The sequence below is a fragment of the Lissotriton vulgaris genome, chromosome 1_1 (assembly GCF_964263255.1).
Source record: "Lissotriton vulgaris chromosome 1_1, aLisVul1.2, whole genome shotgun sequence".
Classification (NCBI taxonomy): Eukaryota; Metazoa; Chordata; class Amphibia; order Caudata; family Salamandridae; genus Lissotriton; species Lissotriton vulgaris.
Window position 1 is genome coordinate 470,911,036 of NC_141685.1, and position 19,104 is coordinate 470,930,139.

The 19,104-nt window shown below is 43.0% G+C and overlaps 1 protein-coding gene across 1 annotated transcript in view; it reads left to right on the forward strand.

Annotated features, from left to right (window-relative positions):
- The window catches only part of LOC147747365 (interleukin-12 receptor subunit beta-2-like), a 553,753-nt gene that overhangs the window by 307,323 nt on the left and 227,326 nt on the right, over positions 1 to 19,104 (forward strand). Inside the window, exon 11 of the mRNA XM_086936246.1 lies at positions 2,459 to 2,653. Coding sequence (XP_086792372.1) covers positions 2,459 to 2,653 — 195 coding nt within the window. The remainder of the gene's footprint in view (positions 1 to 2,458; positions 2,654 to 19,104) is intronic.

The following is a 19,104-nucleotide window of genomic DNA, read 5'->3' on the forward strand; positions in this document are numbered from 1 at the left end:
TAATATGTAAGCTAAAAATAAACCCTTTTCTTCCCTCATCCATATGCTGACTCTCCCCAGCTCTTCCTTCTAACATGGGTGGGGAGGCATAAAAGAAAGTCAGATCTGCATAACCACTTGTTTTTTGTATATATGTCCATTGGCTAGGCTGTGGTGTTCAAAAGCAACGTGTTTTTTCTTTTGTTGCTGATCCGCACCTGGTTAATAGTGCACAGGATGGGCCTGTTGCAGGCATACCATCAATCCAGCCAATACTGGATTGTGCTCAACCCGGTCCCCTCATTTCTACTCAGGACGCTCTTTTAGAGGAAGAGTTGTTCCCCCCTTCAGCATCATCTGTGTGGTGTGACACTTGTTGCACTGTTTATTGCTGACTGCTTCTCGGCCTTTGGTAAAGAATATATAACACCCAGAAGGACACACATTACTATAGGCGCTAGTAAATACATAAGACCCGCATCTTTGAGAGTTCCTAGACATAAGCACCTGATTAACCTTCCTGTTTACTCAAATTTGCTTCAAAATGCACCATTTGTCCACCCTCATTTCAAAGTTTACTCCGGGGTAAAACCCTCCCGAACCCTTCCGTAGGTTGTTCGGGCTCGCTTTCTACACTTGCTCGCAGCTGTGCAGTACAACTATTTATTTTATGCCGTTCCACTTTCAAATGTCACCAACCGCCACTGGGTCCCTGAAGCCTTTAGCAGGTACATGGGATATTTTACGCCCAATGGGTGGTGCATAATCTGGACTGCTCCTGGTAGGACAACCGCCCGGGCATGTTTCATGGTGGGATATGAGTGAGGCCAGACAGATTGGTCCTCTTTTGCAGGAGGCTGCGCCCTCCTTTAAATGATGGAACTCCAAATATGAATGTTTTTGGGTAGTCACAAAAAAGTAACGTATGTCACGTATGCACTATCATTCCGTTCTCAGTGTGCAAATATAGTACAAAAACATTTACACCCCAAGAGCAGTATATACTTTATAGCTGCATGCTGGCTCTGATGGTATATGCCTGCTCTAACATTTTACTATTTAGCCGCAACTTTACGAATATGGAAATTGTTGCGAGCCTAAATAAAGAGGAATATTACCCATCTTTTTAGTGCAGTGTGTATTCTCGGTAAGTAGTTGGTTTGGCAAGAAAATACAAAAGAAAATGTTCATATTAATGAATTGTCAGTGGAGTGGCATGCTTCTTTCAGGACCTTCTTGTTAAAAGTATCAAACATTAACGAGGTTTGCTCTATATAATATGGTGTATGTCTAGGTGGCCTCAATGTTTGCTTAAATGTTTTAAAGCATTTCTTTTATAAGCTAAAACAAATTATATTGAGCTCTGACCGAATGGTTAGCGAATTAATTCCAAGTGTACCTCTTACAGAAAAAATTATGTGATTAGTATTTAAACATGGAAGGCACATGCACCAATATCATCAGCATATGTAAAACCAAAGCCAAGGGCAGGCCTGTGGTGTTGCTTCAGTGTTAATGAAAACGTGAAGGTAGGACGGGCTTCTTTTATCTCTATATGTATTTAAAGCTGGATTTACTAAACTTGCACGGAACGCAGCAAGGGAAGTTGCTGCGTTGTATTGCGTGGAAGAGGGAGAGCAGCGATGCACCATACTTTCTAAGGTATGGTGCACTTCTGCTCCCTCCTAGAGCAGGTGCACTGTGTGAAGCCTATTGCCAACGCAGGCACCCATGTGTCATGTGGCAAAGGTGCCTCCGTTACAAGCAGGATTGTTTTTGTGAAGGAAGGTATACCTTCCTGCACAAAAACAATCCCTAAAGGCACTTTCATTTGACTATGTGTGATGCTGGATGCAAAGTAACCAGGAGAAATGAAGATAATTCCTCTCAGTACGCCTAGTCGTGTCTTTGTAAATCTGACTTCACCAAAACTCATGGGTGGATGAGTGAGAACGGTCATACTGGACCCATGAAACATCTCCCTGGTGCAAGGTAATGCAAGGCAGCACTATGCACTGCCTGGCTTTGAATTTACTAAACCACGTAAAGAGAAGCAAATGGGCTTTGTGTGACCTAGTAAATCCCAGAGGAGGACTTGATTTGCCTTGTAACAACTTTCGTCATGCATGTACAAAGCATGTCCTTTGTAAATCTGTGCCTGTATGCCTTTAGTGTTGCGGCACTCGATGTTCATGTGCATTTAATGCCCATAATCTGGTTGCACTTGATCTCTATGTGCATTTAATGCCTATAATGTTGTTGCACTCAAATTCTCTGTGCGTTTAATGCCTCTTATGTTGTTGTGCTGGATCTCTATGTATATTTAATAACTTTAATGTTGTTGCACTGGATCTCTATGTGCAATTAATGCCTATATTGTTGTTGCTGTTCATCTCACATTTACTTCTTGAGCAAATCATTTTATGACACCATTGGAAATAAAAACAGTGGAAATAATTATCCTTCTCTTTAATTTTAGGTTTGCTGCTTCCTCAAAATGTTGCAGCAAAAGCAGTCAATAATGGAAGCATTCTTATCACTTGGGAACAGCCAATTAAATCCATTGAGCAGATCGATGCATATGTGGTGGAATGGTCAGACTTTCACATCAAAGATTACCACAGAACAAACTGGGTGAAAGTCCCAGCACTGAAGCTGCTAACAATAATATCTGGTAACTTCCATAACTCTATTTTACATGTGTTTGTGTGGACAGTTATAGGAGAAACTTGAGATCTGTTTCTTTTTAATTGTCTGTCCTTAAAAACTCTGAGACTGTACTCCATGCTTCCATGAGTGATCTGGAGCTATAGAACAGACCACTTTAACCCACCGCCCTTATGGGTTATGATGACTTAACTCATGACTTCAATCATGCCATCATAAACTCCCTTTAAAATGTCCCTGAAACTTGAGATCCAAAATACGTAAATGGTGGTTTACGTGCTTCCCGATATGCGCTGTTCTTCATACAGTTTGCCACATAGAATATATGGAGAATAAGAGGTCACTGGAGTTTTTAATGGATTTAATAACATCATCATGTCTGAAAGACTGGCTGAAAAAGTGAGAGACTAGATTAAGTGCAGGCAATTACTGTTATTTCACCCAGATTTTTATTTTTAACACAAACTTGGCGCAAAGTCTACTGCTGGGATTTACAATCTAATGCAAATTGTGATTGTATTGCATGGGCATATGTTTTTTGGTCTAGGCGGTGTACTGTGGGTGGTGCATGGGCAGAGCCATGCAACCACCCATGGGTTTTGATGCTAATCCCGACACAGAATTCTAAACAGGGATTTGCACCAAAATCCTGTGCATTCCTGAGGCAGGCATAATGAGGAGAAATGTTCTAAATTCTCCTTGCTTTTTCCTATTTGCTGCATTCTACTGCACACATACTAAAGGGGCGATTACGATCTCGTTCGGAAGGGCTCGAAATCTGATTCAGTACCTTTTTTCCCAACCGAATCGTACCCAGTTCCGAACGACCGATTACAATGTCCGTAATCTGTATGGGCTGTCCGAATCAATTCGTATAGTTAGGAGCTAAATTGTACAGTTCTATAGACTCGGTTTACGAAAGACCAATTATAATGAACAATTCGGACAGCCACTCCGATTCTGATTGCCTGGAACAAATCAGCTGTCAGAATCAGTCTTTGGTTGCCATAGCTGGCCCCTCTTCACCCGGGGTCCTCCCAATCAGGCCTGTGGGGGTACCCATGGGTCCCCTCTTCCCAACCATGCATGGTGTGGCAGGCATCATTGGGGGTCTGCAACAGGGTGTGCGATTTTCCCCAGCCACCTCTTTCTTCAATGGCCTGTGTTCTCGTACAGAACACTGTAGTGTAGTTCCTATTTTCCCAATAGGCCCTGCGCATTGGAATAACATAAACAGTAGTATGGACGTAGAAGTGCGGATCCTCCAGGTCTCCACTGACTATGCTAAACTTAATTGGGTTTGTTACCAACTAGCTCAGAGGTCACTGGAAACTTTCTTGACTGAATAGGAAGTGATCAGCTTCCCTGGTACAGACAAGAAGGGATTCAGTTTTCCAACAACCGCATAAACATGACAACTTTGCTTCTTAGAATAAGAGTCAATCTCTAGAGTTGTGTGAAACAATAGACAGTTATTTTACTCAGTCAGTTTTGTGCAGATTACTTTCACCAATATGCAGAGAATAGAGAGACGGGCGTTTTCAATAAAAGGTATTATTTATTGAACAGTCTTTCTTCTCATACAAGAGAAATGAATTGCCACAATTGCAAGACTAGTTATTATAAAAAGTGCGTACAGTAAAATGAGGATTGGGAAATAATACTTTAAAAGCATTGATATGGTTTCTTAGCCATACAATGGTTTAAAATAAATAAAACATATATACATTCATATATACATTAGGCTAACGTACTCAACTGGTGCTTCTAACTACGCCTACCCCCAGTGTACCTGACCTAAGCCTAATACTTGGGAGGGAGTAAGTAAGTAGCAGTTTTAGTTAAGTTGGTTTTGCCAAGGTTTGCTTCAAGAATTCTCTCTAAGGGTTTAGTCACAACCATACCTCTGAAATAGAATGTTGGAGGTCTGGTATCTCCTTCCAGGGACTCGATATCCCAGTCACTCGCAAGAGTAGGCTGGAAACGCCGGAGCTGGATTTTCTCGGCAGGAGAAAAGAGAGCGTCTCTCTCAGCGCGTCGAGGAAGAGGAGGGGCAGCGTCCGCGGGCAGCTTGCATCTGCTGGGCTCTTGCAGGGGACAGTTGTTCTGCTCCTATGTGCACCACACCATCGTTCGCTGATGCCGTTGAGCCAGCGGAAGCTTCAGTATCAGTGAAGCAGCGATTGTATCGAGGCAGCGTTTGCTTAAGGCAACGTTGGTAATATTTATACCTGAAAGGTGCCTGGTTTGACGTAAGTTTTTGGACATAAGACGTCAATAAAGATGTCACTAGGAAGTGATCGTCTCTTAGTGCTCATTGGAGTTCTATTACTAATCAAAACATAGCAAGCGGGGATTTCCCAGGTTGCTGAGTTTTTATCTTGTTGAAGAACTCGGAGTGTAATCTAAGAATCTTAGATAATGGCTTCTGCTGTGTCATTTGCACTAATGAGCTGCAAAGGAAGCTGCAGAGGAAGTGATTCTGAAATGTGGCTCTGATCGTGTGAGGCCAGAGACGAGTTTCTGAATATTGCATTTGATCAGTTATGCCAATATATGGGTACAACGGGATTATAGCCGTATAGGGGCATAAGGTCACAGTATTGATCAGGGTCCTAGATTAGAACGCGACACCCACTCCACAAATTTATGTCCATCAATTTACTAAAACTATAGCAAAAGATGCATGTGTAACATTACCCACCCCAAAATACATATATGCATTTGAAATGGCGTATTCGTAATACGTGGCAATTTTGGTACTGTACCTCTTTAAGCATAGAAATCATTCAAAATTATAGCATATGTAATCAATGAACGATTTTGCGAAAAAAATTACAAAAGAACTATCTCTTAATACAGAAAAGAAAAGCGAGATAATTTCATCACATAGAAATGCATTTGTCATAAAATGTGCTAGAGGCTGATGTAAAGTTATTATGTCTCTAGATTTATCTAAAAATAGAAGTAGAAGCTTCTGTTCTTTATGAACTTTATGAATAGGTCTACTTTAAGCAAAGAATTTCGTGCCAGAAAAAGGTAAATATTAAAAAGTGTTCAATTCAATAAAATTCTTGTTGAACGGGGGAATAGAGTTCCAACGCTTTTTAGCAGTTTTTGTTGATCAAAACTGAAGGCCGAATTCAGAGTTCATGGGAACGCTGTTTGTCGGAATGCTTTTCTAAAGTTATTGTTTCTGTTCGGGTGAGAACATCATATCAGACAGGCTCTCAAAGAATTGGTCTACAAAATCAGGTGACAGTTCGACCAAGTTCGATAGTGCTGTAACTTGGCAGGTGTGAGAATGATTGCTGTCATCAAAGTCTGGATCAGCAATGCTCACAGAAGTTCGTACCTGGGTGATGTTGCTTTTATTTTTCGCTCCACTGTCACCACCTAGTCGTAGCACAGGAGTCTCAACGAATGCCGTCATCAGGATTGGTAGCCGCTGGGGACAACACAATGCGTGAGCCGTTATCGGACTTAGCAAAGTATCGATATCCATTGGTACTGCTGATGGTAGTGCAAGACAGATGTCCAACACGCACTCATCTCCGCATAGCATACAACGAAGCACAGGTAAGATGCAGGATTGCCATATCGGTCTGAATGAAAGAAACCAGGTCATGTTTAGATCTATCAGCCTTGCCAATCCAAGGACTCTAGTTATTCTGTCCCGGTAGCGGATTGCTAGGATTGTTTCTTCCATCCTTGTAGGAGTCATGTCTGAGCTTTGGCTTGCCATATCGGAGCAGGAGGGTCAAAAATAAAATGCCTGCTACAAGTCCCAAAAATAGGGGTATGCCGCAAAAGACTGAATGGACAAAATTAGGAATGATTCCCAGAATTGCTTGAAATGGTGTTAGCAGTCCCGTAAAAATCGTCTTAAATATGCCTGGGATGCCTGTGGCACTAGACATGTTAAAGGAGTTGGCTAAGCATTTCTACAAAATGCACGGGGCAATTTGTTGATAAAAGGTCATGAATCTCTGTAGCCGTCCTTGCAACTAGGAGATCATACGTCTCTTTTGATGACGTGATGGGCACTGTTGTCTGCAAAAGCACAGACTTCATTCTGCTTAAAGTATCAATTCGTATAGAAGAGAAATTCAAACGAGGCCAGATGGGAGTCTCAGTGTCTCCAGGGCTGTTTGGAAACAATGCTTGCATACAGCATTTGACCATGGATGTTACGCTTACGAGATAGGCTTTTCCTGGCAAAAGGCCACAACATCTGTTATCCGTTCTTAGAATGTAACTCCCATTTGCGAGTTGCATAAAGAAAGGCTCTATCTGTGTTGCAGGTGTGACATGCTGGTGGCATGAAAGGTTGTTAGAATTACCTTCACAGGCTCCGTGTAAATTAATACCCTGGCACAAAAGTATACCGCTTAGTGAACGTTTACAGTTTTCACCACTAAGAAATACATTTTTGTTGCTGTCACTATAGCATGTGTGTGTATGGTAATTTCCATGTTGACTTAATGTATCCTTTACCCAATCGTTCATACTGGCCAGTAGGTATGTATTCAAGGCAATTTTTAAATTGGAAAGTTGTTATCGGAATTGTGATAATCCTGTGTATTATCCATTCAATGACAGGACTTTCTGACATTGTCAAAGGTAATCTCTCAAGTTTTTCGATGCCCAGGATTGTATAGTCTGCTCCTTTCTGTGCCAAGCTGATTTGTGTATCAGTAAGATTAAAGATGGAAAACAATGATGTTGTGTTGATTAAACGCCAAGGCACATAGCCTGAACGAAGATTTTGCAGCGTCCAGCCTAACTGTACAATAGAACGCAATTGCGACTGGCCATGCTGTAACATTAGCAAGTCTTTGTCTATTATATCTATGGCAGATGATACAATACTGTCCAACGAATATATTCTGGAGGACAGAGTCATTAAGCCATTGTCTACTACAGAAAGTGATTTTTCCAAATTAATACGATCAATTTCTCGTATTTTTTCAGCTTTTTCAATTTGTGTGACTTTCCAAGCCTCGTTGTATGCAGCATAGATGCTGGCCGCTATGAAGCGTTTCTGACGCTGTTTGCGTGGTCCCATAATAAAATCGCGCAAATCAGCACCATCTTTAAGTAAAGATAAGTGTTGCTTAATTTCAGCCAGTGTGGATGATTCTAGCCATTCAAGGCAGAGCTTCCCTACACTGTATGTTGTTACTATCCCTGGATGTTGTCTCTGGGAGTATCTAGGGTCTTGTCAGGCCAGATTAACCACTTTTTCCAATCAGGATGTGTTCTGTTTAAATGTAAAATTTGAAATGAAATGAAATGAAATGAAATGAAAAATTACACTTGTATAGCGCATAACTACCCGGAGGCCTCGCAGCGCTTGTTTTAGATTTTTAGATTGTTTTAAATTTTAGATACGTCTATCTCAATATCTGTTGTTGCATTATCAGGTATTGGCTTTGGAATAGACTGTTTGTTTAGGTCTTTGATCTTAGCTAGGCCAAGACAGGTTGTTTGTTGAATTGTTTCATTTAAAAACATTATTTGCTCTGGGATCATGCAGGCTCGAAATAGTGCTTCTAGGCCTTGTACCTGCCAATCTGCCAATCTTTTGTACCCCAGATTGTTTTTGTTTCAATGTTATTTTTCCAATAATCAAAACCAAATGTCATCATTTTTTCATAAAATGCTTCTGAATATATCAATTTAGTATTTGTCAGCATTGTTTTCAATCCTGTTTTATCTAACAGTTTGTAATAAAACGTTTCTGCATCACTGGTGTTAAACCCTGAGAAGTACTGAAATTTCTCAAAGAATGTTTTAGAACTGCTTTTAGGTGGTGTAGCACAATGTTCCCATTGGTTATACTTAAAAACATTTCTAGGCTGTGCAGATTTATGCAAGTAATGATCACCATAGTGTGTGTAGCAGAACATCTGTTCATAACTAGACGAACCTTGTAAATAATCATGATCTGTGAATCTAGCTGACATTACTAAATCAGACATCATATTATTAATACTTTCAAAGTCCCAATCATCAGAGAATGTACTAGGTTTTACAAAGTCACTTAAGGAAACCTTGAATTGATGAGGATACTTCAGGATTTCGACCGGACCATAGATTTCATAGTCAGTTTTCTCCCATACTACCCCGCCGGGTATTGGAATGGCTGTGACATTTACTGTTGACAGTTCTCTTTTCTTTACGTGGGATGATCTGTGTGGTTTGAGGACTAAGTTGATGTTCTGACTTGCTGTGTCCATTGTACTATATTTTTCCTCAATGAATTTTCCCAAACAAAGTACCATGATGAGCCAAAGCAGGAGGAAAAATATACCTAGACCAAACCAGAACTCTAACCATGGAGAAATAAGGTAAATTTCCTTGAGTTGATGAAAGAGTTCTGTTGCTTTTTCTTTAAAAGTCTTTTTTGTTTCTGACATCACTTCGCGGTTGCTTTGATCCTCAGAAAAGTTATCGAAGTTGATGAAGTAGCCAGAGGCAGTTCTGTCAATTGTTGGAATTGTTCTTTCAATTTGTCTTTTGGTAGCACATTCAGATGCCACGTCATTGTAGACTGGTGTTTCTTGACGAACTGTTTCAATCTTTGTCTCAAGAGGCACGAGTTCCATGGCATTATTGCATAGTCCCTCTCTGTGCACTGCAGGCTGATCGAATGTGATTAGTCTTTCAGTTTGAACCTCTTGGATTGTTGCAAGTTTGGGTATTCTGTTGTTTCTCGGGAGTCCACTGGGCCTACTGTTGATTATAGGCCACATGCTTGTGGTTTTACCAGGTCGATTGATACAACTCTGTTCTCCTTTTTACCAGCAAGGGGCAGTAGTACTACTGATCTTGTTCCGTTGACTGCTAAGACAGGTACTGCTTTTCTGTAAGAAGGCCCAAATTCCTCCTTCACCGCTATTTTTTCTCTGACTAGATCCCCAATCTTTGGAATCCAGACAGGCCTTGCTGGGGCTGGTGGTGCCTCGTCAGTGGTAGCTGGCTGTTGCTTTAACTTTATGTTGCTTAAGGATTTTCTTGTTTCATTCAAGTCCTGTTAAACAGCCAAACGATCTTTGATGTCAAAGTCTGTTTTCTTATCTTCTACCACTGATACCTGACTATCTAAGTCCTGAATTCGCATTCTAGTTCCGAACAATAGTTTGTATGGGCTGAAACCTTTTAGAGAATTTCTTGGCAAGTTGTTTAGGCTTAACTGGACACTTATTAAATGTTTGACCCACCCAGCACCCGAACCTAATACCTTCGCTGTTATAGATTGCTTTATGTCCCGGTTTTTTCTTTCTACCACACTTTTCCCTTCGGGGTGTGACGGACAAGAATACCGCAAGCCAACGGCCATGCTGGCCATGGCCTCCTTATAAGCTCGAGAGCTGAAAGCAGGACCCTGGTCAGAATGGAACATGGAAATTGCGTATGTGCCGATAAAGACTCGCAGATCTTTTATAACCGTTCTGGCGTCAGCCGAGCGCTGGGGCCACATTTTTTCAGTGGGTTTAGCCTTCATGATGTACAATGGGACGCGTTTCTCTTGTTTGATTGCGTGGATAGATCGCCTTATGTTTTCTATTAGGGTTTCTGACACTACACTGGCTGGTTCTCCTCTGCGATCTCTGTTGCAGTCTTCACAGTTTTTTGCGAAATCATGAATTCCTTCACTCATTTCCGGCCACCAGTACTCTGATTGCAATTCAGTCAGAGAGTCCCTGATTGTTTGGTGTCTCAGACCCAACCCCATATGTGTGTAAGAATTGCAGGTAGGTTCCACAGGAGCGTCAGGAATCCGAAGAATATTCCACAGCCTTCCCCTACGGCCTTCCGACTCTATCAAACACTAGAGTACGAGAGACACGCCAGGGGAAAACAGGGAGACAAAACAAGGAAAGTTGGGGGGAAAAAATGTGTTCGATGGTGATCTTCAGGTTGGATGCGTGGTACTTCAATGGGGGAACTGGTCAACAGGTAGGCTGCAATAAAAGGTGAGTAAGTATTCTATCTAATGACACACTATACTGAAAACACTAAGACACCTTTATACATAGAAACATCACATACCCAAGGTTCCTAACGTGTCGCTGAATTAAACATGTGGAGTCTTATATAAGGAACTTCATCTGGAGCTGTGGCAGAGATGACATAATGTGTTAGTGAGTAATTGTTGACTAAATACTGGTAGCAATAATATAGTCTAATTTGTACACTTCTCACTTCAGCTGTTTTGTAGAAGGCTTGAAGAAACATTCACTAACTGGTGGCATGCAAAGAACCTGTAGCCCACTTCTTCTGATGGTGGTATGACCATCTATGGAAACCAAAAAAACATATATTCAACCTTATGTATGACAAGCCTTATTATAAAAGTATATAAGTAGCGCAAAGGCGCTGTTACCGTGATTCCCTGTAGTGAAGCTGAACTGCACCCACTCTGGTCCACGCAAGAATCACACCAAATACACGAAGTTGAATTCCAGTACACGAATCCAGTAAGGGGATTAATTAATATACTAACGGGGGGTGTAGGGCTAATAAAAGGGGACGGGCAGAAAGGACACTAACTAACTTATCTAATGGGAAATGAGGGATATATAGAAAACACAAACCAGGCAGCGGAGACCAAGCCCGGCTGCCGGGTAGAGGGATTCCAGGGAGGCGGTGTCAGAATGAAGCCCGACCGGACAACGGAGAACAGGCCCGGCTGTCAGGTGAAGCACACTCTGGAAAGAACACAAAGCTGAGCCCAGCCGGATGGCGGGGCAAAACCCGGCCGCCGAGCGGGACTCAAGGGCGAGGGGGAAGAAGGTTCACGGAGAGTATCGTGAACAAGCAGCAATAGGGGACACAAGTATGAACGCCTGTATACAGCTAACCGCTGCTGATCGTAAGCGCAATCCGGAGCCCGCTCAGGAACGCGGGGCCGGTAACGCTCTCTTCGGTACAGCGTACAGCAAACAGGAAGATCAAATCAATACGGAAGTCAGGCATCAGAAGCAAGACGGATGCAGAAACGAAGGGAGCTTGACGCAAGAACGTGAAGCGTCGCTCCTTGGTTCATGGTGCTCTAAATAGCACATTTCTTAAAGGGACAGTGTCATAGGAGTCTCGAGGCATGACAGTACACTCCCTCCACAATGTTCCCCTCCTGGTTTGGGCCTGTCAGGATGTCTTTGATGATACACTCTTAGCAATCGAGGTGCATGGATATTGGAAGCGGGTTCCCACGTGCGCTCCTCAATACCATAACCCTTCCAATGAACCAAGTATTGTAATGTATTCCTCACTCTAAGGGAATCTAGGATGGCCTCAACCTCATATTCTTCCGAATCTTGAAGAGTTATAGGAGCAGGTCTTACAGGTACTTTAGTCCCAGGTTCAGCCGGTTTGAGTAGTGACACATGGAATACTGGATGAATTGTAAATGATGGAGGAAGAATTAGTTTCATGGCAACAGGATTGATCACCTTTTCCACCTTATAGGGACCTATGTATTTGGGGTTAAACTTGCGTGGACCCCTCAGAGTAATGTATTTTGTGGAGAGCCAGACCTCATCTCCTGGTACGTAAATAGGTTCCAATCTCCTGTGTAGGTTTGCTCCTTCTGTGTATCTCACCTTAGCCATTTCAAGACTCTCTAATGCTTTCTTCTGTACTTCATGTAGTCTCTCTACCCTGTCGGAAGCAGCAGGGGTTGGACAATCAGTAGGAATACCGGAGGGTAACAACTTAGGGTGATAACCATATGAGCAAAAGAAAGGAAAGGTGTTGATGGAGGAGTGTGTACTGTTGTTGTAAGAGATTTCAGCTAACCAGACTAACTCATCCCAATCCTTTAGGGTTTGCAACATCTGATTCCTTATGTATTGTTCAAAACACTGGTTAACTCTCTCCGTTTGACCATCTGACTGTGGGTGGTGACTTGAGGACAAACGGACGTCTATCTGGAGTAAAGAACATAAACTCTTCCAGAATTTTGACACAAATTGGGCTCCTCTATCGGACACCAGGACAGAAGGAAAACCATGAAGTCGAACTATCTGTTGCATGAATATGGATGCCAGTTCTACTGCAGTGGGTAGTCCTTTTAAAGGCACGAAATGAGCCATCTTTGTGAATAGGTCTACTACCACTAACAAGGTATTATTCTTCAGCTTCGTGAGCGGTAGTTCCACTATAAAATCAAGTGACACAGTATGCCAAGGGCCAGAAGGAGAGGGTAATGGCATGAGAAGGCCCACGGGATTGAGGCGTGATACTTTGGTTTGTGCGCATACATAACATGTCTTCACAAATTGTTCAATGTCTTTAAGCATATTAGGCCACCAAAAACGGTCACGCACTGCTTCAGTGGATCTTTTAATCCCTGGATGACCTGCTACCGGATGGGAATGGTACCACTTCAGAACTTGTTCCTGTAACTCCTTTGTCGGTAACACCAGTCCCCCTTGTACCCGCACAAGTCCTCCTCTCAGAGACATTTCATGTGACCCTACCACCTGCATCATGTCTACCGAGGCTTGGCTGTATCTAACCTGTGTTAGGAATTCATCCTCGGTCTGTATGGTTCCTATGATATTGGCTCTGGGAATGATATAGGTCTGCTCTATGTGGTCTGAAGGGGGTTCAAAGCCCAATCGTGACAGGGCATCCGCTTTGCGGTTTTTCCTCCCAGGTCTATATTGGACAGTGAAGTCAAATTCACTAAAATATTGAGACCAACGTAATTGTCTCATGGACAGTGCCTTGGCTGATTTGAGGTATTGGAGGTTACGATGGTCTGTATATACTACAGCAGGATGTCTAGCCCCCAAGAGGTACTGCCTCCACTCTTCAAAGGCCTTTTTGATGGCTAAAAGTTCCTTGTCCCCAACGGCATAGTTATATTCAGCAGGGGTGAACTTATGTGAGTAATAGGCAACCGGATGACACTCGCCTGACACCGCATCTGCTTGGGATAGTACACCCCCCAAAGCCACTTGAGAAGCGTCCACCTCCACCACAAAGGGCAGTGCAGGATCAGGATAACGTAAAACAGGGGCACTAGTGAAAGCCTCTTTTAGGAGCCGAAAGGAAAGATCTGCCTCACAGGACCACACAAAGGGAACACCTTTCTTCAATAGAGCTGTAATAGGTGATACCAAGGCTGAGAAATTACAGATGAACCGTCGATAAAAATTGGCTAGACCCAAAAAGCTTTGGATTTCTTTTACTGAACGAGGAGCAGGCCATGCTAGAACAGCCTCCACCTTGGAGGAATCCATACTAAGACCCCTAGGGGAAACAACATATCCCAAAAAGGGTACCTCCCTGGTGTGAAAGGTACACTTTTCAAGCTTGCAATACAGATGATTGTCTAACAAACGTTCTAACACGTTGCGTACATGTTGTTGGTGTTCAGTCAAGGTAGAAGGAAAAATTAACAAGTCATCTATGTAGGCAATCACATAGATCTCAAGCATGTCCTTTAATACTTCATTTATGAAGAATTGAAACGCCGCAGGGGCATTGCATAGCCCAAAGGGCATCACAAGATACTCAAAGAGACCTATTTGGTGCAAAAGGCTGTTTTCCACTAGTCTCCCTCCTTGACCCGCACCAGATGGTAAGCCCCACGTAAGTCTAACTTAGTGAAATATTGGGCATTGCGGATTTTGTCGAGAGAGGCGATAAGAGGTAGAGGGTAACGGTTCTTTATTGTAACAGCATTTAACTTCCGATAATCAATGCAGCAACGCAGACCCCCTTCTTGTTTCGGAATAAAGAATAAAGAGGAAGAGGCCGGGGAATGAGGCTGTCGGATAAACCCTTTTTCAAGCATGGAGTCCAGATAGTCACGTAAATAAACATTCTCCTTTTCGGTAAGAGCGTAAACTCTGCTGCATGGAATCCTAGCCCCTGCCTCGAGATCAATACAGCAGTCGTAGACCCTGTGTGGGGGGAGAACCTCTGCTTCCTTAGCATCAAAGACCGCCTGTAGGTCTTGATAACAGGGCGGTAGAGCAGGACTATTCTCACTACTGTTGCTGCCTATGTGTAAGTCATCCACAGCTGCCCCAACTAAGGGTGGAGGTATGACAGGTGGAATTGTTACGGTAGAAGTCTCCCAATTGATGTTAGGGTTTTGAGACCTCAACCATGGAATACCCAACAGCACCGGGAATTGTGGGGAACAAATTAAATCGAACATCACTTCTTCCTGATGATCAGGATCTATTGTCATGTGTAATGGGGTGGTACGCTGAGTTACAGGACCAGAACTAAGGGAACTGCCATCGATAGTGGTGACGTTACTGGCTATCTCCTTCTTTGTACATGTTATCATATTCTCTTTTGCCCACTCTAAGTCCATGTAGTTCCCCGATGCCCCAGAATCAATCATTACCAATACATGTAAACCAAGTGCACCTTGAGTCAGATGTGCAGAGACATATAAATGATTAGTGGGAGTGGTGATAAGGTCAGAGGAAGAGACTCTAAGACCAGACCTACCTGGGTTCCTCGTCTCACAAGAACCCAGGCTTACTAGTTTCCCGAGTACTTTGACTGTGTGGGCTTTACCGGGCACTCTCGCAGAAAGTGACCTGCTTTACCACAATATAGGCAAAGTCTAAGTGTTCTTCTCCTCTGTCTTTCCTCGGGAGTCATGGGTCCTCTAATTATACCTATCTTCGCTGGGTTTCTCTGGAGCACTCTTTTTCTCCTTTGTAGCAACATATCGGTACTCATGCTTCCCTCTCTCTTTCTTTCTTTCTTGAATTCGATGATCAATTTTTACTACCAAATCAATCAGTGCTGTACAGGAGGTCAACTATTTGAGATAAAGCGTCCTTTAAATCATCCCGCAAACCCCTGTAGAATATGGTACTACGTTTTTCTTCAGGCCAGTCGGATTCGACCACCAACCTGCGAAATTTAGTTATATAAGTCACTAGATCTTGAATACCTTGTTTAAGGTCTAGTAATTCCGTATCAGATGAATGAGTATACATATGTCTGTCGAATAGTTTGCGGAATTCTCGCCTAAAAGATGAGTAGCTATGTAATAATGGGTCATCCCTGTCTACTAATGGTATCGCCCAATCAGCCGCAGACCCATTAAGGTATGAAATTACAAAAGCTACTTTGGCCTGGTCTGAGGGAAAACAGGTAGCCTTACAGGAAAAATGCAGTTGACATTGGCTAAAGAAAGCTGCGCATCGCGCTGCGTCTCCTGCAAATCTTTCAGGGGGTGCTAGAAGTATGACAGGGGGAGTGGTTACTTGTACCACCGGCGTTCCCCCACCTGTCGCCCCCGCAGTTTGATGTCTTTGAAGAGTGTCTACTCTTGTCATTAGCGTTTGAGTTTCAACCTGCAGATTTCCTAACATACCCGCTAAATCTGCCAAAGTTATTGCTTCAAGATCCATGACGCTCGGGCAGAACGCACCACGTGGGCTTCACGTTCTGTAAGAATTGCAGGTAGGTTCCACAGGAGCGTCAGGAATCCGAAGAATATTCCACAGCCTTCCCCTACGGCCTTCCGACTCTATCAAACACTAGAGTACGAGAGACACGCCAGGGGAAAACAGGGAGACAAAACAAGGAAAGTTGGGGGGAAAAAATGTGTTCGATGGTGATCTTCAGGTTGGATGCGTGGTACTTCAATGGGGGAACTGGTCAACAGGTAGGCTGCAATAAAAGGTGAATAAGTATTCTATCTAATGACACACTATACTGAAAACACTAAGACACCTTTATACATAGAAACATCATATACCCAAGGTTCCTAAAGTGTCGCTGAATTAAACATGTGGAGTCTTATATAAGGAACTTCATCTGGAGCTGTGGCAGAGATGACATAATGTGTTAGTGAGTAATTGTTGACTAAATACTGGTAGCAATAATATAGTCTAATTTGTACACTTCTCACTTCAGCTGTTTTGTAGAAGGCTTGAAGAAACATTCACTAACTGGTGGCATGCAAAGAACCTGTAGCCCACTTCTTCTGATGGTGGTATGACCGTCTATGGAAACCAAAAAAACATATATTCAACCTTATGTATGACAAGCCTTATTATAAAAGTATATAAGTAGCGCAAAGGCGCTGTTACCGTGATTCCCTGTAGTGAAGCTGAACTGCACCCACTCTGGTCCACTCAAGAATCACACCAACTACACGAAGTTGAATTCCAGTACACGAATCCAGTAAGGGGATTAATTAATATACTAAAGGGGGGTGTAGGGCTAATAGAAGGGGATGGGCAGAAAGGACACTAACTAACTTATCTAATGGGAAATGAGGGATATATAGAAAACACAAACCAGGCAGCGGAGACCAAGCCCGGCTGCCGGGAAGAGGGATTCCAGGGAGGCGGTGTCAGAATGAAGCCCGACCGGACAACGGAGAACAGGCCCGGCTGTCAGGTGAAGCACACTCCGGAAAGAACACAAAGATGAGCCCAGCCGCATGGCGGGGCAAAACCCGGCCGCCGGGCGGGACTCAAGGGCGAGGGGGAAGCAGGTTCACGGAGAGTATAGTGAACAAGCAGCAATAGGGGACACAGGCACCCAAGTATGAACGCCTGTATACAGCTAACCGCTGCTGATCGTAAGCGCAATCCGGAGCCCACTCAGGAACGCTGGGGCCGGTAACGCTCTCTTCGGTACAGCGTACAGCAAACAGGAAGGTCCAATCAATACGGAAGTCAGGCATCAGAAGCAAGACGGATGCGGAAACGAAGGGAGCTTGACGCAAGAACGTGAAGCGTCGCTCCTTGGTTCATGGTGCTCTAAATAGCACATTTCTTAAAGGGACAGTGTCATAGGAGTCTCGAGGCATGACAATGTGCCTCCTGTATTAGGAAACCTCTCCGGTTCCTGTTTGGAATTACCCTATCCCCCACTCCAGGGATTCGAGCAAAAGGAACAGAGTTTGCATCAATTACGTATGCATAATTGAGTGGATAGTTCACAGGTAGTGCTGCACAGTCGCCTTTTACGGACGTTTTTACTGCCAGCATGGTTTCCCCGTCTATGTGTTTTTCTGAACGCTTTTTTGTGGCTACGGAAGCCGGTTTAGTTGCTTCCGCTGTGGCTGTATTAGCCAATGAATTCCCTGCAACGTGAACGCCATCACGTTGATGACTCAGAGTGTGTATCACGTGAGTCTTTTGTAGTTCTTTCTGTAAAAGAGCTACCTGTTTCCAGAGCATTTTATGCTTTATTGTGGCACCTGTGTCATCTTTGTAATCGTTTTCAATCCAGCTCTGCAACTTATTATTGTAAGAGTTGACGCAAAAATGAAAATCGCACACGATTAGTGTCGGGAATTAACGTTCTGCATTTTCAAGCGCCATCTTTAAAGATCTGATTTCAGCTCTCTGAGCCGATCCGTACTTCACTGATTCAGTTTTTGTTATTTTCGGTCTGAATTTACCACTCAGCCAGCGACCTTTAACAATCGCGTATGCTGCATCGTAGGATTTGCTCTCTACGTTGAAATGCTGTACAAATCTATCTGTATAGATTATACAGGCGTACTGTGGGAGAGGCAGAAGTTCGATTGGCAGAGGATATTCTTCTTCATATTCTAAATCATTCAGTTTTTTGAATTGCAGGGCGAAATAGTATTTCACATCTTCCGCTCCAAGAGAATCTATACACTGTATCCATTTCGGATCCAGTGACACTGTAGGCAGGTTTACTGGGCTGAATAGCGCCTCGAAGGCGGATTCCGCTGTGAGGATATTAATCCTTTTGCCATGTGCTAGTTCTCGCTCATTCGCTAATGCAAATTCTACTGATTTCACAGTATTTTCTGTTGGACTGAATGTTTTTTCCACTTGTGTGTACAAGTGAGATTTGATTGAAATTGGTACCTTTTCTCCCTCATTAGAGGTCAGGTACGTGAATCCGCATCTTCCTGGGATGACTCGGATTACAAGATTGCGTGTGTTGTCACGTGTATCTAATTTTGTTTTTGCTAACATGTCTGTTTGCAGTGATCTCAAAATTTCTGTGTGTTTTTGAGTCCAGTTGATTTGTTTAAAATCAGGTTTAATTAGTTCGTAGAGAGGTTTAACCCTCTCTGCGTAATTTAGAATGTAAGTTCTACCGAAATTCAGAAAACCTAGAATCGATTGTAAGTTCTTCAGCGTTTTTGGTGCTTGGAGTACAGCGCACTTCTCTAAGAAGTTGTCCGCTAGGCTTTTCCCTTCACTTGATAATTCGTATCCTAAAAATAATACTGTCAGATGGGCAATTCGAGACTTTTTAAAGTTGAATTTGTAACCCTCTGCTGCGAACCCAAGTATAATGGTGTTCACTCTTTTCAAGTGAGTCTCCAAGTCGTCGTCTGTGAGATAGATATCATCTACGTAAGATAATGCCTCATCATCATATATTTGTAGTAACTCTGTTACTCTGGCTGAGAATAGTCCTGGGCTGTTCTTGAATCCCTGTGGGAGCCTACAGAAATTTTTC